The sequence below is a fragment of the Magnolia sinica genome, chromosome 4 (assembly GCF_029962835.1).
Source record: "Magnolia sinica isolate HGM2019 chromosome 4, MsV1, whole genome shotgun sequence".
NCBI classification, from domain to species: Eukaryota; Viridiplantae; Streptophyta; class Magnoliopsida; order Magnoliales; family Magnoliaceae; genus Magnolia; species Magnolia sinica.
Genome location: NC_080576.1, coordinates 3338388 through 3359436, shown reverse-complemented (window position 1 = coordinate 3359436; position 21049 = coordinate 3338388). Strand labels below are relative to the sequence as shown.

At 41.0% G+C, this 21049-nt stretch overlaps 1 protein-coding gene across 1 annotated transcript; it reads left to right on the top strand.

Moving 5' to 3' along the window:
* Positions 1-6674: 6674 nt before the first annotated feature.
* On the top strand, positions 6675-20092 carry LOC131242173 (F-box/kelch-repeat protein SKIP6-like). The gene is made up of 2 exons (XM_058240639.1): positions 6675-7855; positions 18807-20092. Exon 1 carries the CDS (start codon positions 6734-6736, stop codon positions 7835-7837), a length of 1104 nt encoding a protein of 367 aa, XP_058096622.1. The 5' UTR covers positions 6675-6733; the 3' UTR covers positions 7838-7855; positions 18807-20092.
* The last annotated feature ends 957 nt before the right edge of the window (positions 20093-21049 follow it).

Below are 21049 nucleotides of genomic sequence, written 5' to 3'. Positions count from 1 at the left end.
TTACAAATTGGGCGAAATTTGATAAGGAGAAGAGCCTCATAAGTCATAAACATTGCCAATATAAAGGCTTCATAGAACATCTCTTGTTTTTCAAGGGCAATGTGCAAACTGAATCAAAGCTGATTGTCTAAGAGATAGGTGTATTGGGTAGGGTGAGGGTTCAAAACAATGGGGAGGATCACTTTGTGCTGGGAATGCATTGCAAGATACTACAAATGGTGATATAATACTAATGTCTGTCCATATCTTGATACAGATGTATTGAAAAATATCATCTCTATCAGTTTTTAACTTCGTACCATTCAGGCACTCTCCCATGGCTGGACTAAAATATCTGACACTACCATTTTCACCGTAGACATAGTAAAGATCCAGACCATCAACAGAGTGACCCACTTGCTGACGGAGCATAAAGAGATACTCAACTATGAGCGTAAGCACAGCGTGTCACATGTAGCCAACCAAGTGTTCCATTGGTCCTGTGTGACATCAACCGTATGGCGATGCTCAACTAATTAGTAGAGGTGATATCTTTGATTCGCCATTTTTAATTACTGGTTTAAGTTGATCATCATCATCTAAGCCTTATCTCACTAATTGGGTTCAGCTACATGAATCCTGTTCAGCCATTACACTCTTATTACAAGCTATACCTCGGTTAAACCACGGGTCATCAATTCTTTTCTTTTTGTTGACATGTCCTTTTTTTATCAGATCTTCAAGTTTATATCGCATAGAAATCATGCTGCACATGTGAAACATTCTCTTAAATCTCCTCAAATATGATGTTTCTTTTTATTTTTCTCAGTATCGCTCAGGCTGGTGTAGCTAACTAATTGGTATTCACCATTTGCCAAAAGCTGACTCCTCTCCAAACTTGCTGCGATCAATGGACTTCCTTTTCTCCTGCTAAAGGCAGCCATGGTAGCCGAGGCACCGCTCAGTTCCACCCCATTAGCTAAGGACCTGTGTACACGTGCATCCCTGTCTGGATCTAGCTCCCACCGGGTGGGCCTACCATATAAAAATACAGCTCTCCTATGTTAGTAAGTTGGCCAGGATCTCCACTGAGATTCAGCCCTGCCTCAAAAAAAAAAGTTGGCCGGGATGTGTCTAGTTCTCAGGCCTTCAGGCAGACACACACCTATGTCCAGCCCAATTGTCTACTACTTAAGACCGTCGTCCAGCCCACGGTCTCAGTGCAAATCTAACTCATTGTAGGCTACCCTTGGGTTGTTCTGGGCCTGGCCAGTCCAGCCCATTACTCCGTAAAGCCCAGCCTGGACCCAGGGATTGGATGGACTGCTGCATGCATGGTAGCCTCCCATTTAAGGCATTACATCATAGAATTTCCCAGTTGAAAGCATGTCCAAGTTAGCCTGTGAGCTATAAACCTGAGTTCAGGCCCATACCAACATGAGCCAACAAGTCGGGCTCAGGGAATTCGGCAAAAATAAAAAAAAATTCAGCCCACGGAATAAGTCAGGCCCATATTACCTACTTGGCAGGTCTTTTGTCAGTCACAAGCACATGTTTAGCTGAATTAGTTGCTTGGCCTAAAACTCCAATTCCTCTACCCCACCCACCTCAAGGCCAGCACAAACCCAATCATGGGTTTACGGAATTTCTTGTGACCTGCCGTGGCCAATGAAAAAGCACCACGGCCATGCATGCTTCAAGTGAAGCTTACAGCGAACTTCGAACTTTGCAAAGTCTCCCACATGAAATTATGACCCCCATCTCATAGGCATATGCATCTCATTTTCCTTGGGATCAGGGGGTCACGAGGGGGTCCTGTAACACTTACATCCCTTGTGACATGGTTAGAGACATTTTTCCTTCTTGGCGCTTGAGAGTCCATCTTCATGTGTAGGCCTGTCAATGGGCACTCGTGCGGGTCCACGTTGGACACGACCAGAATTTAAGTGGCCTGGGTCCAATTTTCGAGACCCATTTAAGAGTCAGGCGGGGTTTGGCCCACCATTTTAGAGCCAGTTAAAAATCTGTCTATTCGGGTTTGGGTTGGGCCCACTACTTTAGACCCTGTTACAATCTGGTCAGGTAAGGTCCAGCTAAAGTTAGCAGTAATGTTAAAGAAGTCTCAAGTCCAACCGGTCGGAGCACAAGTTCTCGTCCGACTTGATGGTATGTATGCTAAATAAAATTGAAAGAGGTTTGGTAAGTCACACGGACATAAGAGAGACCCTTCACACCATCCATGCGTAAAAGTAGAACATGTGTGTGCAATCTAATCCATCCATCAGGGGAGCCAGCCAACCATGTAAAAATGCCTTCGTTTGACGTAGACCCGACCATAAGTCAAGGTCCAATGACCCAATAGGTAGCAACGAATACGGATGGACCTGATATGATTCAGGTCTGGTTCCAAAAATTAAAAAAAATGAGTCAGATCTGGTTCTAAAAATAAGAAAAGAAAAAGAAATCGACTATCCGTATTGGGGATACTGTCCGAAATTGCATCGGTGGGACAATTCTGGCCACTTGATTTCAAGAATCATCAGATCTAGTGACCACAAGTTTAGGCGGTCCGATCCGATGGCTACCGATCCAGATCCAGTAAATCGTAGCTCAGGCACTCATCACTTGGGTTCTGGTGCAACTCAAATACCAAGAACAGCGTTGGCTCAGCCACCCGAAGTCGAGAAACACTAGGGTGATAGTTTGCTACCACTGTTTTGAGCTGGGGTTTCATTCAATTTAGACCTGGCATGCATGCACGCCAATCCAAATAGCCAAAAGCACATGCCCCACTGCATAATCATATATGTCGACCAGCCCAGATTATCATCCGTGGCCACCAAATGAATGGTTAAAACTGTAATCATCACCTGTCAAAATTCAAGGAGAGAAACCGGACGGCTAAGATCATCACATCAGTGTCAATTTCTAGGTACGCTGTAGGCAACTGAGGGTCCGCTATTTGGAAGGTCAGTATTGACGCACCCGGATTTCCTGCAGAAGGTTTTGCGAAAGCCTTGAGGAAGTTCCTGCCCAAGGATTCTGGTTGGGGCCAACTGCGATGTTTGTGAGAAATTAAATCCGTCCATCCATTTTTTGACCTAATTTTAAGACATGCTACCAAAAATGAGGAGGATACAAAACTCAAGTAGGCCATAAGAGATGAAACAGTGAGGAAAGGAATGCCTACCGTTGAAACCTTCCTAGGCTCCACCTTATTGTTTATATGTCATCTAAACTATTTATAAGGTCATTTTCATTCAGATAAAGTGAAAACACCAAAAAATTAGACATTTACAAAACTTTTATGGCCATATAAATATTTCAACAGTGGTCACTAAATCTACATTGTTTCTTCTCATGTGGCCCACTTGAGTTTTGGATCCTACTCATTTTTGGTCTCACATCATAAAATGAGCTTAAAAAACGGATAAAGGGGTTGGATTTCTCACAAACATCTAATTGAGCCCCACACAGAATCCTTGCGTAGCAAGTTCATACGAAAGGGTTTAGCGAGAAATCCACCAACTGGGACTTCCTAGGAAAGCCTTTCGCAGGAAGTTCCTACCCAAGGATTCTGGTTGCGCTAACTGCAATGTTTTTTAGAAATTAAATCCGTTCATCCATTTTTTGACCTAATTTTAAGACATGCTACAAAAAATGAGGAGGATCCAAAACTCAAGTAGGCTATAGGAGATGAAACAATGGGGAAAGGAATGCCTACCGTTGAAACCTTCCTAAGCTCACCTTGCAGTTTATATGCCATCTAAACCGTTTATAAGGTCATTTTCACTCAGATAAAGTGAAAACACCAAAAAATTTAGACATTTACGAAACTTTTATGGCCATATAAATGTTTCAAAGGTGGTCACTAAATCTACGCTATTTCCTCTTGTGGCCTACTTGAGTTTTGGATCTTCTTCATTTTTGGTCTCACGTTATAAAATGAGTTTCAAAAGTAGATAGAGGGATTGGATTTCTCACAAACATCTAATTGAGCCCCACATAGAATCCTTGCACAAGAAGTTAGCAGGAAATCCACGGATTTTGGATTTCCTGCTAAAGCCTTTAGCAGTAAGTTCCTGCCAAGGATTTTGGTTGGGGGCAAATGTGATGTTTGTGAGAAATTAAATCTGTCCATCCATTTTTCAACCTAATTTTAAGACATGCTACCAAAAATGAGGAAGATCCAAAACTCAAGTAGGCCATAGGAGATGAAACAGTGGGGAAAGGAATGTCCACCGTTGAAACCTTCCTAGGCTCCACCTTGCTGTTTATATGCCATCTAAACCGTTTAGAAGGTCATTTTCACTCAGAAAAAGTGAAAACACCCAAAAAATTAGACATTTACAAAACCTTTATGGCCATGTAAATGTTTCAACGGTGGTCACCAAATCTACGCTATTTCCTCTCGTGTGGCCCAGTTGAGTTTTGGATCCTCCTCATTTTAGGTCTCATGTCATAAAATGAGCTTAAAAAATGGATAGAGGAGTTTGATTTCTCACAAACATCTAATTGGGCCCCACACGGAATCCTTGCGCAGGAAGTTCCTGCGAAAGGGTTTCCCAGGAAATCCATGTTGTGAGAAATTAAATCCGTCCATCTATGTTTTTCGACCTAATTTCAAGTCATGCTACCAAAACTGAGGAGGATCCAAAACTCAAGTAGGCCAAAGGAGATGAAACAGTGAGGAAAGGAATGCCCAGTGAGGAAAGGAATGCCCATTGTTGAAACCTTCCTAGGCTCCACCTTGCTGTTTATATGCCATCTAAACTATTTATAAGGTCATTTTCACTTAGATAAAGTGAAAAAACCAAAAAATTAGACTTTTATAAAACTTTTATGGCCATATAAATGTTTCAATAGTGGTCACTAACTCTACACTGTTTCTTCTCGTGTGGCCCACATGAGTGTTGGATCCTCCTCATTTTTGGTCTCATGTCATAAAACGAGCTTAAAAAACAGATAGAGGGGTTGGATTTCTCACAAACATCTAATTGGGCCCCACACAGAATCTTGCGCAGGAAGTTCCTGGGAAAGGGTTTGGCTGGAAATCTAGCGAAAGCCTAAGGATTCTAGTTGGGGCCAACTGTGATGTTTGTGAGAAATTAAATCTGTCCATTCATTTTTTGACCTAATTTTAAGACATGCTACCAAAAATGAGGAGGATCCAAAACTCAAGTAGACAATAGGAGATGAAATAGTGGGGATAGGAATGCCCATGGTTGAAACTTTCCTAGGCTCCACCTTGCTGTTTATATGCCATCTAAACAGTTTATAAGGTCATTTTCGCTCAAATAAATTGAAAACACCAAAAAATTAGACCTTTACAAAACTTTTATGGCCATATAAATGTTTCAATAGTGGTCACTAAATTTACACTATTTCCTTTTGTGTGGCCCACTTTACTTTTGGATCCTTCTCATTTTTGGTCTCACGTCATAAAATGAGCTTCAAAATCGAATAAAGGGGTTGGATTTCTCACAAACATCTAATTAGGCCCCACGCAGAATCCTTGTGCAGAAAGTTCCTGCCAAAAGGTTTGCTAGGAAATCCGCATAAGTATCATCTTCTCCGAAGCGGATTGGCTGGTGTACCTAGCTATATAGCTGCTGTAGGTACGTGTCATGCTAAGACGAGCACCGACCCAAGCTCTGAGTTGTACAATGGTTCAAAGGAGATCAAAGTTTTATGGGCTCCACAAAGATATATTTATTATATCTACATTGTTAATATATTTTTAGAGATCATTTTAGGGCATTATCCAAAAAATGAATTATATCCAAAGATCATCTCGAGCACACCATAAATAGCAACAGAGATAATATTTTCACCGTTAAAAATTTTTTAGGGCCCACCATAACAGTTATTTTCCATCTAATCTGTTCATAAGGTCAGCAATACGTGAATGAAGAGGAAAAACAAATTTCTTATTGATCTAAAACTTCTGTGACCCCAAAAAGAATTTCAATGGTAGACATTCACTCCCCCACTTCTCTTTGCAGCGTGGTCTACTTTATAATTAGATCTGTCTTATTTTTACTCTCTAAGCCTTAAGATAAGCTTGCCAAATGGATTGACAGTTTGGATATAACACATACCTCATGATCAAACCCACAGTCAATACACCAGCTATACAGTATTGACAGCAGCAAGTTCTGTGGGTCTAATTATGAGGTATGTATTATATCCAAACCGTCCATCCATTTGACAAGATCATCCCAAGGCTGGAGCAGAAAAATAAGATAAATCTAAATATCAAGTGGACCATACCCCAAAAAGCAATAGGGGATTGAACGTCTACCATTGAAATCTTTACGGGGTCACAGAAGTTTGGAATAATATGAAATTTGTTTTCCCTCTTCATTCATGTATTTATGACTTATCAATAGATTGGATGGAAAATAAACGTTACAGCAGGCCCTACAAATTTTTCAATGGTGAAAATCATTATCCTTGCTGTTATTTTTGGCGTGGTCCATTTGAGCTTTGATATGATTAAATTTTCTTTTCTAATGCTAAAATGATCTCGAAAAATGGATGAACGGTATGAATATAATAAATACATCCTTATGGGCAACGTAACTTTGATCTCCTTTAAACCGTTCGCACAGCTCGGAGCTCGAGGAGCGTCGGCGCTCATCTTCGCACGAGACGTATCTGCACCGGATGTGTGGTACACCAAACAATTCGCATCTTCTCTACTGGAACTCCTCTCCTCTAATTTCTTAAAAAAAGGAAAGAAAAAAAAGACATGAGCGAGGAGACAGATTCCGATCACTCTCCAGTCAATACATCGCCGTGCGGCACATTGCCACCTCTCATCCCAAACCTCCCAGACGACATATCGCTCCAGTGCATAGCGCGGGTCCCACGCTCCTTCCACCCCAACCTCTCCCTCGTCTCACGCTCATTCCACTCTCTCCTCCGCTCTCCTCTCTTCTACACTGTCCGATCTCATCTCAACATCTCTCAGCACTTCCTCTACATCACCATCCGTACTCCCCGCCCTTCCTCTTCCTTCCTATACTTCTATCTCGACCCCAACTCCCCCAAGAGAAGGCTCGTCCCCCTCCCTCCACCGCCCATACCAGCCATCGGATCATCCTCCGCCGTTCTCGGCCCTCGGCTCTTCCTCCTCGGCGGGTCCGTCAACGAGATTCCCACCGCCCGCGTCTGGATATTCGACGCCCGCTTCAATCGATGGGAGCCAGGCCCCCGAATGAGGATCGCCCGCGAATTCTCCGCCGCCGGGGTCGTGGACGGGAAGATCTACGTTCTCGGCGGCTGCCCGGTCGACTCATGGGCCAGGTCGACGTCATGGGCGGAGGCATTCGATCCAGCCGTTGGATCGTGGGCGGGGGTCCCCAGCCCGGCCGATGTCCAGGCTAAATGGATGCATGGGAATGCGGTTCTTGATGGGAAGGTCTATGCGATGGCAGACCGCGGCGGCATGGTCTTTGATCCGGTGGCGGGCACGTGGTGTTCTGTGTCGAAGAGGCTCGATCTGGGGTGGAGAGGGAGGGCCGCCGTGGTAGATGGAATATTGTATTGCTATGATTATTTGGGGAAGATCAGAGGGTATGATGGGAAGGAAGATAAATGGAAGCAATTGAAGGGGGTAGATAGTGAATTGCCGAGCTTCCTATGTGGGGCAGCTCTGGCGAATGCTGGGGGTAGGCTGTGTGTGATTTGGGAAGGGAAAAGGAAGGGTAAGGAGATGGAGATCTGGTCCGCCGAAATTAATGTTTTTAAGGATAGTGGGGGAGGGCTGTCCGGAGTGGTCCTCTGGTCGGAGGTTGTGATGGCGGTTCTGAGTGAGTCGTCAGTTGTGAACTGCGTGGCGGTTGGACTGTGATCGATGGTGAAAGATCCGGTATTTGGATGCCTTTGTCACCTTTGCCCCTTGATTTTTTTTTTCCTTCTTCTAATGGAATCTGCTTACAAGCTAATACTACCAAGGTTCGCTCTACTGTCTGATACCAGTATGTATTGGCTGATACGTACCATTATCATCCATAAACTATACGGTTGTATTGGCATCGAACAGCCTACCGCAGGGTCAATGCAACCTTAATTGGCGGTGAACAATTCAATACGCAAAAACTGATTTGCAAACCATAACTACTACATAACATTATTGTGGGTCATGCCACTACCCATTTTGGGCAACACTACTGTATAAAATCATGACTGATATTTGTGTTACAGTAGCTTGTAAATTTATGCTTATGCTTGTATTGTACTGATTTTCTACATTTTTTTAATATTTTAATCATCATCAGCATCTAAGCCTTATCTCAATTGATTGGGGTTCACTACATGAATCCTTTCTGCCATTCCACGCTCTGGAAGGCCATAACTTTTGTTGGACCTAGGTCATCAGGTCCTTTCTTATTGCCTTTACTCATGTCCTTTTGGGTCTTCCACTTGCCCTTTTAGATTCTTCAACTTGTACCCAGGTCTTTTCTTATTGCCTCTACCCATGTCCTTTTGGGCCTTCCCCTTGCCCTTTTAAAGCCTTCAACTTGTACCAACTCACTCCTAATTGGCATAGTTTTTGGCATCCGTTGCACATGATCAAACCATCTATGTCTACTCTCTCATCTTATTACCTATTGGTAGTTGGTACTAGTCCTAAGTTCCCCTGAATGCATTCATTTTTAATTCTATTATTCATCTTGCTACCATCCATCTTCACATCCTCATTTAAATCACACCCATCCTACGCACATGTTGTTCTTTAACTACCTAACGATTCTATCCCAAAAATCATGGCTGGTCTTAGAGGTATCCTAAAGAAATTCCTTGTTAGTTTGAGTGGTAAACGACGATCACATAAAACTCTGGAGGCACATCTCCATTTCTTCCACTCAGCTTGAATTCTATGGGCCACATCCTTCTCAATCTCTCCACTCTCATGTATCAACCCAAGATACTGAAAGTGGTCATTTTGGGAAACTTCTTGGTCATCACTCTTAACTCACTACTTGTTTCCACTCTTATTGTTAATAAAATTGCATCCCATATACTTTGTTTTAGTCCAACTAATTTCAAATCCTTTATATTATAAAGTATACCTCCATAAATTTAGCTTTTGTGCTTACGCTCTCCCCCAACTTGTCATACAAACTATGTCATTTGCTAATAGCATAAACTGTGGGATCTCTTCTTGCAAATGCCTTGTTAACTCATTCATAACCAACGCGAAAAGGTATAGGCTCAATGCTGATCCCTGGTGTAAGCCTACAGTAATTGGTAACTCACTTTTTGCTCCACTAGTCGTCCTCTCACTTGTTACTGCTACCTCATACGTATCCTTCATCATGTGAATATAGTCTCTTGAAACTCCTCCTTTCCCAACGCTGAACAAATTGACCCTCTTGGGAGTTGGGACACCCTATCATTAGCTTTCTCTAAGTTAAGAAATACACGTGGAGATCCTTCCTCTTTTCCCTTCATTTCCGCATAGGAAAATAGCTTCAGTGTTATAGCTCCCTGTCGTGAAACCAAATTGATTTTATGATATATTCGTCTTATATCTTAATCTTTGCTTAAGATTAAGATAGTGCAGCTCTGTATCTCCTTTATTCTTATAACTAGGTAGTACAATACTTTTCCTTCATTCTTCTAGCAGTTTCTTCGGTCTTACAATCTTGTTGAACAACTTTATCAACTAAAATAACTCAATATCTCCCATACATTTCCAAAGCTCTATCGGTATACCATATGGTCTAAAGGCCTCTCCTGTTTTCATCTTTCTTAAAGCTTCTTTTACTTCAGATATCCTAATCCTAAAAAAGTATCCATGGTCTCCGACTTCATTTGAGTTTACGGTTCCTTCTATCCCCATACTCTTGGAGTTGTTGTCATTTAATAAGTTCTGAAAATAGCTTCTCCACCTTTCATTGATCTCATTGCCCTCTATTAGTATCCTCTGGTCATCGCTCTTAATGCATTTAAGATGATCTAGGTCCCTACCCTTTCTTTAGCTCGTTTTTGCATGTTTGAAGACATCTTTCTCACTTTGCTCTCTCTCTATTTCTCTAACATGATCTGGTTTTATCTTTTTCTATGCTTTTAGTAAATATTTGAGGGCCTACTTGGATTGTCGAAAACCAAACCTCACATATGAGGAAAAGGAAATGTATGGAATAGAAACCACAAAAACTTGTTAGGTTTAGCACACGTGATCTTCATGGAAATGTTCGAAGGTCAATAGTCAAACAGTAGAGCTCTCTTGCAAACTAGGAAATCTATATTTGACATTTTTCGGAAATCATTTTACTTGTTTTTCAAAGAAAACCGCAAAAACGGAAATCAACTTCTAGACCTTTTTTTAAATTTATTTGTTTAATTTAAAGTAGGTGAAAGCATCCAATATGTGAAATCGGTTTCACTTCTCTGGTTTTTCAAGTTTTCCACCAATGCAAAAATCTAATGGTCTGTTTGGATTGGTGGAATCCAAAAGGCAACTGTGGAAAAGAAAATGTTATCTGAAAATGTAAGGTTTTCAGCCGATTGTGACAGTAAAGTACTTTGTGCCATGCTGTTTCTCTTTCCATGGTTTTCCTCAAAAGATGGTGTTTTACTTTTCCTCTAAATTTTTTGATAATCCTCATTCCACACCTTTTGAGAGATGGGCTTCACTTTTGACTGACCATTCCACATTTCCTTGGAAATCATGGAAGCTAAAACAAATAACCTTTTTAGAATTCTTTTCCACAAATTTCTTTATCCATGGTTTTCTTGAGACGTGATGTTTTCCTTTCAAAATCTACATTTTGGATTTCATCAATCCAAACATGCCCTAAGCGAAAACTCGGTTGAGAGTCTCGAATAAACTTGGACAGATCCATTATAAACTCTTGGGTTAGCTTTTTAAGTGCTGTTTTTTTAACGTGGGATCATATTTCATGATTTGATCTTCCTCCCATCTCAATCAACCTTTTGACAGTATGCAAGTAACTCTTCTATATTTGTAGCCAATGAATGATGCATGCAGGCTCTTACAATTCTATCTGTAAGGTTTTAGAAGGTACTGCTATTTTGAAGAAATATCTTGCCTATTCAAAATTTAGATGTAACCTTCAATCCATATGCCTATCATATCGAATGAGGAATTGTAGGATCATCAACCCAAGGCTTTGCAGGGTATTCTCTGGCTCTAAGTTCTGACGGGTGGGCCCATGCTTCAGCAATCCAAATTACTGCATGTTGCTTACCATCAAGGATGGCTGATGCCCGAAAATTATTGGAAGATCCAAGCCACCAAATCTGGGTCTTTTTCAGTTCTTTGAGGACTGTTGATATATTTACCGTAAGTTAGAAATCGAAAGGATAGGATAAGGAAGAAAGAAGAGCATAAGGAAACTCAGAATGAACAGTTGAGCCTTCTTTGAGATGGGCATCTTTCAGTGACAAAACTGCACCATGCGATATTTATATTGCTTCTCTAGGAGTTTGTCAAAACCATGTTTTCAGGTTAAAAATAAACTGATAATGGCGTGTTGTGGTTGATGCGGACACCGGGCCATTTAAAGTATATCAACGCAGGAGGCGTGCATTACCCGTGTCAATGTGGTTAGATGACGGGTACGGGTTGGGTTTTTAGAGATTGAAGACCTTACACATGTGTTCGTGACATGTGTAAGTTGCTTAAAGGAGACATTTGGACCGTTGGATCGTGAGGATGGTGTGATCGGATTGTTGGATCGTCACGGCCCACATTCATTACGCCACCTTCATGACGCTATCATCGGGGCCCGTTGGGCATTTTTAATTTGAATTTACTTTATGAACATTTGATTTATTTAAGTTTTAAGACAGTTTGCGCACAATTTTTGTACAAATTTTTTTTTTAAAATTTATGAAACTTTTTTTAGTAGGGGTATTTTGGTAATTTCATGTAATTACGAATTTATAAGGGTTGCCTTAAACCTAAAGCATGCTATGTCATGTTTATGAAAGGAAAAGAAAGGTTTTTTTGCTTTTAACGATTTCGTCTTCGACTTCTAGTAATTGGAAGAGGGCGTGAGGCCCAGGGAAGTGATTTCTCATCATCTACTTCTCTTTCCTTTTTTCTTTTCTCAAGGTATTCTTTTCTTTAATTATATTCTCTTCCTTTTCTCCTAAAATCTTTAGATCTACAAGCCAATCCTGTTTCTTTTTATTTAAATCATTAAATCTTAAAATATTATCATCCCCACATTTACATATTTTGACATTTTTCAAAACCCATCACCCAAAGCCTAAATTTGAAAAACCACTAATTTTTTATTTTTATTTTTCTGAATTTTCCTGATTTATCAATCCAGAAAATTCTTATTTTCTGGATTAGAAAATCCACTTGGATCGTTAGACGGACCTATTGCAAGATGAAAGTTTTATCTTTCACCGGATCCAACTAAATTCAGATTTTAAGATTCAATACTTCGTGTTTGTGATGGATGACCATAATCAATGCTGTATTTACCTTATTTCTTTCTTGTCGTTTATGATGTATAAGAGTGATATTTTATTTGTTTTAAAAGATTGCATAAATCTGCCTCTTTTAAATACTACACTCATTTAAGGTTGAATTAGGCCATCCTACACCAATTTTTGGTATAAAAGCCCGGTTCTTACATTGGGTCGTCCTAGATCGAGTTATCAAAAGTCTAGATTTTTATTTTTATTATTTTATTTTATTTTTCTAGGGTTTCAGGCATAGCATATAGAGTCTAGATCTGAAATTTTTAGATTTGCACAATAAGAGTCTAGATCCAAATTTTTTCACATTTGCATCATTCTAAAGGTTAGGATCATTGGTGTCCATAGTCTTGTGTCAAAACAATCTCTTAGAGTCGTGTTTTAGGAAACCTAAGTTGAGTCTTATTGTGTATGCCCACTCGGACTGGTAGAGGGTTTGGTCTACACTTTATCTTGAACATGGAGCAGTTGACCGAGATGATGAACACGATCAACCAAGGTTTGGCTGCCATTGAGGCATAATCTAGGAACACGAATACCTGTATAGATCAGATAGAAGCGTCCCTAAGAGAAGTCTCCGACATTGGAGGGGATGAACAATCTCACATAGGGGGAGTAGTTGAGGAATGGGTAGGAAATCGAGGTCGAGGTCGTGGAGCATGTGGCCGAGGGGTAGGACGTGGAGGGGCGCGAAATCCACAGTTCACTGTTGAGTATCAAGACCGTTATGATACTGATGAGAGGGTCTTAAAGAGTAATAAAGTAGATGCTCATAGTTTTGATGAGCGTCTTGACCCAAAAACATTCTTTGATTGGTTAGCGGACACGAACCATTATTTTGAATGGTATGAGTGTCTGAGAACCGACAAGTGCAGTTTGCAAAGATGAAGCTTGTGGGTCAAGCTAAGTTGTTTTAGACAAATACGGAGCGTAGGATCGAGAGATCAGGAGGTGTCTCGATCGCACATTGGGTAGAGATGAAGGAGCTATTAAAAGAAAAATATCTTCCTCTTTCTTACTGTCAAAAGCTCCTAGATCAGTGGCAAACATTACGCCAAGGATATATGTTGGTTACAGATTACATCACAAAATTTGAGGAGTATATGATGTGGTGTGATATTCAAGAGGATCCCTTAGTGACGCTAACGCGTTTCAAGGTGGGTTTTCGCATGGATCTGCAGCGTGAGCTTATAACCCATGCAGTGAGTGACTTAGATTAGGCTTACCAAGTTGTACATGAGTTAAGAGCTTTACTTAAAGTCTCCTGTCATGAGGCGCTTTGAGTTCCGAGACTCTACTGTTAGATCTGGTTTTCAGGGAACCAAACCTAACATTGGAAGTCAGCATATGGCGTAGGCTAGTGCACCACCTAAGCCTAAGGATGATAAGAGCAAATGTGTCCTTGGTGCCAATCCTGGTAGTGGTAGTCACTTGAGATGTTATGAGTGTGGAGGTACAAGTCATTTTGCATACTAGTGCACGACAAAGACTCGCGGTAAAGCCCTAGTCATAGACGAGTTAAATGAAAATGCGGATGACATGGGTGATTATGAAGTTGAGGAATATCACCCAGAGATAGGTGCTAGTGATTATGAAGAAGAAGAACCATAGGATGCACCACTAGCTGTAGTTAGATGTGCTTTGGCGCAGGTCAAAGAGAGTGATGATTGGCGCAGAAGCACAATTTTCTACACGTTTATCAAGAGCGGTGACAAAAATTGCAAAGTCATCGTGGATAGTGGTAGTTGCACTAATGTGGTCTCCGCTAGCATAGTCACTCGTTTGGGTTTGAAGCCCATTCCTTACCCTCAACCCTACAAGGTTTCTTGGGTTGACACATCTTCTATGCCTGTGTCCCAGCAGTGTTAAGTCCCTATTCAAATTGGTTCATATAAAGACATGTTGTGGTGTGATGTTTTACCTATGGATGTAGGTCACATCATTTTAGAGAGGCTGTGGTTATACGATAGAGATGTTACGATTTTTGGCCACTCGAATGTGTGTACATTCACGCATGAGGGCAAGAAAATCAAGATTAATCCATTACCACCCAAGAGCCACACGGACAATGCTAGGGATGTGAGAACGAGTGAGTCAAGGAAGGAAGAGAGGAAATCTATTCCGAAGTCTCTACATATCATAAATGCAAAAGAGTTTGCGAAAGAGATTTTTGACGGTGTATGCCCTAATGGTTAGGGAAGTTACACTCGGAGTTCATGTAGAGTTACCCCCTGAGGTGACTCCAGTTCTAGAGGAGTACAGTGATGTATTCCTTGAGGATTTACCGGATGAGCTTCAACCTATGCGGGACATCTCGTCCCGAGGTCTACTTTACTGAACCTTCTTCATTACAGGATGAATCTTGCAGAGCATACAGAGTTGCATAGGCAAGTAAATGAGCTCATGCGAAAGGGTTTCATCCGTGAGCGCATGAGTCATGTGCCGTACTAGCGCTATTAATGCATAAGAAAGATGGTACGTGGCGGATGTGTGTGGACAGTATGGCCATTAATAAGATCACAATCAAGTATCGGTTTCCAATACCGAGGCTTGATGGTATGTTAGACATGATGGCCAGATCCAGCATTTTTTTCAAGATAGACCTCAAGAGCGGGTATCACCAGATACGCATACGCCCAGGAGCTGAGTGGAAGACAACCTTCAAGACGAAGGATGGGTTCTATAAGTGGTTGGTCATGCCCTTTGGCTTGACTAATGCATCCAATACTTTTATGCGTGTGATGACCCAGGTTTTAAAACCCTTCATGGGAAAGTTTTTAGTGGTTTATTTTGATGACATAATCGTATATAGTACCACTAAAGAGCTGCATCTCGACCACTTGAGGCAGGTCTGTAGTGTCTTTAGGGCGGAGAGGTTATGTGCGAACTTTAAGAAATGTTCGTTCATGTCTGATAGGGTTGTTTTCTTAGGGTTCATCATGTCATTTGTAGGGATGCGAGCAAATCCAGAAAAAGTCAAGGTTATAGTTGACTGTCCTGAACCGCGGAACATACATTATGTGAGAAGCTTTCATGGCTTAGCTACATTTTATCGTCGGTTCATTCGAGGATTTAACACTATTATGACTACCGTTATTGATTGCATTAAAAATGGGGAGTTCATATGGTCTAAGGCCGCAGCTAATGCATTCAAAGATATTAAGGGCAAGATGATAGAGGCTTTCGTCATGCATCTTCCATATTTTTCTAAAGTCTTTGAAGTAGCACGTGATGCCTCAGGCGTAGGTATAGGAGGAGTATTAAGCTAAGAGGGTCATCCAGTTGCCTATTTTAGTGAGAAACTGAATGAAGCAAAACAAAAGTATTCCACCTATGACAAAGAATTTTATGCGGTAGAGCAGTCGCTACGTCATTGGTGTCATTATCTTCTACCGCAAGAATGTCTTGTTTTCTGATCATGAGGCTTTGAGGTATTTAAATTCTCAAAAGAAGCTTAACTCAAGGCATGCCAAGTGGGTAGCGTTTCTTCAAGAATATTCATTTGTCCTGAAACATAAAGCCGGGATCGAGAATAAACCAGCCGATGCCCTTAGTAGGAGAGTGACATTGCTCAACTCCTTGAGCGTAGAAATTGTCGGGTTCGAGTAATTGAAAGACGAGTATCCCATGTGTCCAGATTTTTTGGGGAACATACTTGTCACTCTTAGGTGCCCAGCATAGTTCGGGTGAGTTCGTGCTCAAAGATGACTTCCTTTTCAAAGGAGACCGACTGACTTTGTATTCTCCGCACTTCCCTCTGGGATTTCCTTGTTTGGGAGCTTCAAGTTGGAGGTATAGCTACCCATTTTGGTCGAGATAAGACCATAGCTCTAGTGGAGGATCGATTTTATTGGCCAAGTCTCAAGCGAGACATAGCCAAAATTTTAGGGCAATGTTGAACATGTCAACTGACAAAACAGAAGAAGCAAAATACTGGATTATACACGCCATTGCCAGTGCCACATGCACCGTGGCAAGACATCAGTATGGATTTCGTGCTTGGGCTTCTTAAGACAAATAAAAAGCACGATTCCATTTTTGTGGTCGTGGACCGTTTCTAAAAAATGGCCCACTTTCTCCCGTGCTCAAAAACCTCATATGCGTCCAACATAGCCAAGATTTTTTTTGAGGGGGCGGTTCAATTACATGGTTTGCCTAAGACCCTGGTGTCTGACAGGGATGTTTGGTTTACTAGTTATTTTTGAAAGACATTATGGCACATGATGGGTACGAGACTCCAGTTCTCGTTTGCCTACCATCCTCAAACTGATGGCTAAACTGAAGTTGTGAATCGAAGTCATGGAAATCTACTACGATGTTTGGTGGGTGAACACATTAAAACTTGGGACATAGTCCTACTAGTCGCCGAGTTTGCATATAACACTTCAGTTAATAGGTCTACGGGTATGTGACCATTTGAGATTATTAGTGATTACAAACCTAGACTACCCATAGATTTGTTACCTATGTCAGTCACCCAGAGGACCTCAGAGTCAACCGATGCATTTTCCTATCACATTCATGAGTTGCATGCAGGGATTAGGAGGCGGATAAATGCTAGTAATGAACAATATAAAATTTCAGCTGACTTATATTGTAGAATTTAAGAATTTAATCATGGTGATTATGTAATGGTTAGGATGACGCCAGAACGGTTCCTACAAGGTACCGTTAAGAAGTTACAAGCACGTAGTGATGGACCATTTAAGATTCTGAAAAAGATCGGGTCTAATGCGTATGTGATAGATCTTCCACCTCGCATGGAGATTAATTCAACATTCAATGTGGAGGATCTAATGCCTTGTTCAAGCCATCCCATAGACCCTAATTTTGTTCCAAACCATTGGCCAATTTATGAATTTTCTTCCCAACCCACACCACCTATGCCTACTATACCTGAGAAAAGAGAAGAAATTGAAGGAATTGTGGATGAACAAATTGTTTCCACTCGAGATAGTAGATTTCAGAGGTGCTTGGTGAAGTGGAAGAACAGACCATCATCTGACTGTACATAGTTGACGGAAGCGGAGTTGCAGACACTAGATCCAGATTTGTTAGAAAAACACAAGAGTTTTATCTCGCCGAAGTCGAGCTCTTCTCAGCCGAGGGGAGTTGATGTGGACACTAGGCCATTCAATGTATATCAACGCAGGAGGAATGCGTTACCCATGTTAATGTAGTTAGATGACGGGTACGGCTCGGGTCTTTAGAGGTTGAAGATCTTACACGTGTTCGTGACATGTGTAAGTTGCTTAAAGGAGACCTTTGGACCATTGGATCGTGAAGATGGTGTGATCGGACCGTTGGATCGTCACGACTCACCTTCGTTACGCCACCTTTATGGCGCTATCATCGAAGCCCATCAGGCATCTTTAATTTGAATTTAGTTTATGAACATTTGATTTATTTAAGTTCTGAGACAATTTGCGTACAATTTTTGTGCGAATGCCTTTTTTTTCAAACTTTTTTTAGTAGGGGTATTTTGGTAATTTTATGTAATTACGAATTTATAAGGGTTGTCCTAAACCTAAAGCATGCTATGTTATGTTTATGAAAGAAAAAGAGAGCTTTTTGCTTTTGACGATTTCGTCTTCGACTTCCAGTGATTGGAAGAGGGTGTGTGGCCCAGGGAAGTGATTTCTCATCCTCTACTTCTATTTCTTTCTTTCTTTTCTTAAAGTACTCTTTTCTTTAACCCTATTATCTTCGTTTACTCCTAAAATCTTTAGATGTAGAAGTTGATCCTATTTTTTTTTTTATCTAAATTATTATATCTTAAAATATTTTCATCCCCACATTTACATATTTTGACATTCTTCAAAACCCATCATCCAAAGCTTAAATTTGAAGAACCACTAATTTTTATTTTTTTCTTATGAAATTTCCAGATTTCCCAATCCAGAAAATTTCTATTTTCTAGATTAGAAAATCCACTTGGATCGTTAGACGGGCCTATTGCAAGACGAAAGTTATATCTTTCGCCGGATCCAACTAAATTCAGATTTTAAGATTCAATACTTCATGTTTGTGATCGATGGCCATAATCAATGTTGTATTAACCTTATTTCTTTCTTGTGTTTATGATGTACAAGGCTGATATTTTATTTGTTTTTAAAAATTGCATGAATCTGCCCGTTTCAAATACCATGCTTATTTAAGGTTGGATTAGGCCGTCCTACACCAGTGGTTTTTTGAGGGATTATCATCCTTCTGACGTATGCATTTTCTCCCCTAATTTTCAATCCGAAATGAGGAAGCTTTCATGCATGCTGTGTTGCTGAATTAGTTCAAAGAGAGTAATAAAGCATTTTTATTCTAGGATTACATTCAGTCTTAACACTTCTTTTTTTTTTCAGGGTTGAATTTTTGTGAGGGAGATTCTGAAATACTATTTATGGCTTTCTACACTCTTGGGCATTGCTTGGAATGGTGGTGGCATGGATGCAGATAACTAATGCTTGGTGGTCAAACATGTTGGATCCATCCAAAGCTCCCAAATCCTCGTCATTCTCCGTTACCTCTTCAGAGACCTTTCATCTCTTGTTGGTGCTGTGAATAGCAGTGTTAGCAGTGTTTCCATTCATTAAGCCATCACATCTATACCATTCCATATGGAGGCTGGAGTGGCATAGAGAAATGAGTGTTGCATGTGGGGTTATTTTTCACCAGAAAAACTAGGCCAAGTATGCTGGCCTGATTTCTGCTATCCATTGGTTTAGTGCCTGACATAAACTATGCAGAACTTGGTGATGTAAAGGTAGCTGCAGCAGGTTGTATCTGAAGGACTTATTAGTACGGGTGGATGAACTCTATAGCCTTTTGTATTGTCTGGAAGAGGGTGTTCAAAAGCATTAAAAAAAAAGAAGTAATTGAAGGTAGGTGTTCATATTACATGCCTCTAGATACTGTTAATTTCAAAGGTAGAGGAGTTGGGGAAAGTAACAAGGCTGCAGGAGTGATGTGCCTGCAGTTTCAAGCCCGGGTGAAGGAGAATTGATGTCGGTGAGGCAGCCAATCGTCGTTGAACTTTTGCCAAGCGATAATGGGAAGCGGATCCCAGATAGCAGAGACAGGGCGATGACAACAGTGATGAGGGATAAGAGTTTTATGAAATTTATGTCGATGATGCAGCACTCTATTTCAAGCTGGATTAGTGGGGCAGAAGTTGGATTGAAGTGAAAAGCTTAGATGAGCAGAAAGTGTTCTTGGCAGATGGGTGCTCCCTGCGTCCATCAGCACATCTTCCCAGGATGTAGAGGGAACCACGCTTGGAATGTGTACATGGTTGATCATGCCCCCATGTAAGAGAACATCGTCATCATCATCTGTCTTGACCTTCATGTCCAACAAAGGCCATTGTTGCAGTGGGTATGTGATGGTGGGTATTATTTTGGTGCTGCTTATTTTTTTCACAGTCACTGTGTGAGGTGTTTGGTAGATCCTGGCAACTCCAAACATGAATGTAACAGGTATCTAACAGGGCGAGTAGTGTCCTCACGCATCTATTTGGTACAATATGTGTTTGGGTTTATGTTATCTAGACCACTGAAATAATAATAAGCCTCCATGGATTGAATATGCCTGGGAAACTTTCCAGATTGGATGATCCCTATCCATCTTATCTGTGGTTGTTATTCCGGAATATTTGTTGTGTTCTCCGTGAAGTTTATCTCTTGGCTACTAATAGGTGTGGCAGTCAGCCTAGCTGTGCAGGGCTTGGCCCCTAAACTTGGCCCAAGGGTCAGGTTGGTGTTTGAAATCTAGGTCTGGTGTCAGCCTGTGCCTGAGCCAACCATGAATGGCCCGGTCAAATCATCAAGTGGGCCACGGTTAAGTCAAAGAACTGTACGGTTTTAAAGATTCTTGTTGCTGGATCCCATTCAGTATACAGGTGTACTTACTAGTGTGTGATACTAAAATTATTGCCGCATGAAAGAACTTATAATATGTAATGTAGCAAGTGTCTTTGTGTATACACACCTTTAACGGGTATTTTCACCTTCAGAGGGTATTTTAAATATTTTACTCAATGTGTTGTTATCCCACTATAGGGCTAGAAGAAGATAAACGAATTTAGGGGGCCTTTTCTTGTGAGAGTGAGAGAGAATCTTCTATTACCTCACATGCCACAAGTGCTACTATCCATCTTCAATTACCCTCATATACTACAAGTGCCACCATTTATCTTCATTTACCCTACGGGTGCTACAAGTGTCGATGTGCTTAATAAGGTTTATGTCCAGCACGCACGGGGTTACCATGGGCCCACCTTAGTGTTTGTATTATGTATCCACACCGTCCATCCGTTTTTCCGGATAATTTTAGGATGTTATTCAAACAATGAAGTGGATCCAATTATCAGGTGGACCATACCATAGAAACAGTGGTGATTGACCATTAATGGGCCACAAGTTTTGGATCAAGCTGATATTTGTTTTTGCCCTTCATCCAGGCTTATGTGACCTTTTCAATAGATTGGATGGTAAATAAACACTAGGCAAATATTAACGTGTGCCCTGAATAGTTTTTAATAGGATGGTTAATCACCACTGTTTCAGTGTGGATATATAATACATACATAAAGGTGGGCCCCACGGTA

Bases quoted from the DNA above. Each gene is read 5' to 3' on its own strand.
- LOC131242173 (XM_058240639.1), top strand. From the start codon at position 6,734: ATGAGCGAGGAGACAGATTCCGATCACTCTCCAGTCAATACATCGCCG.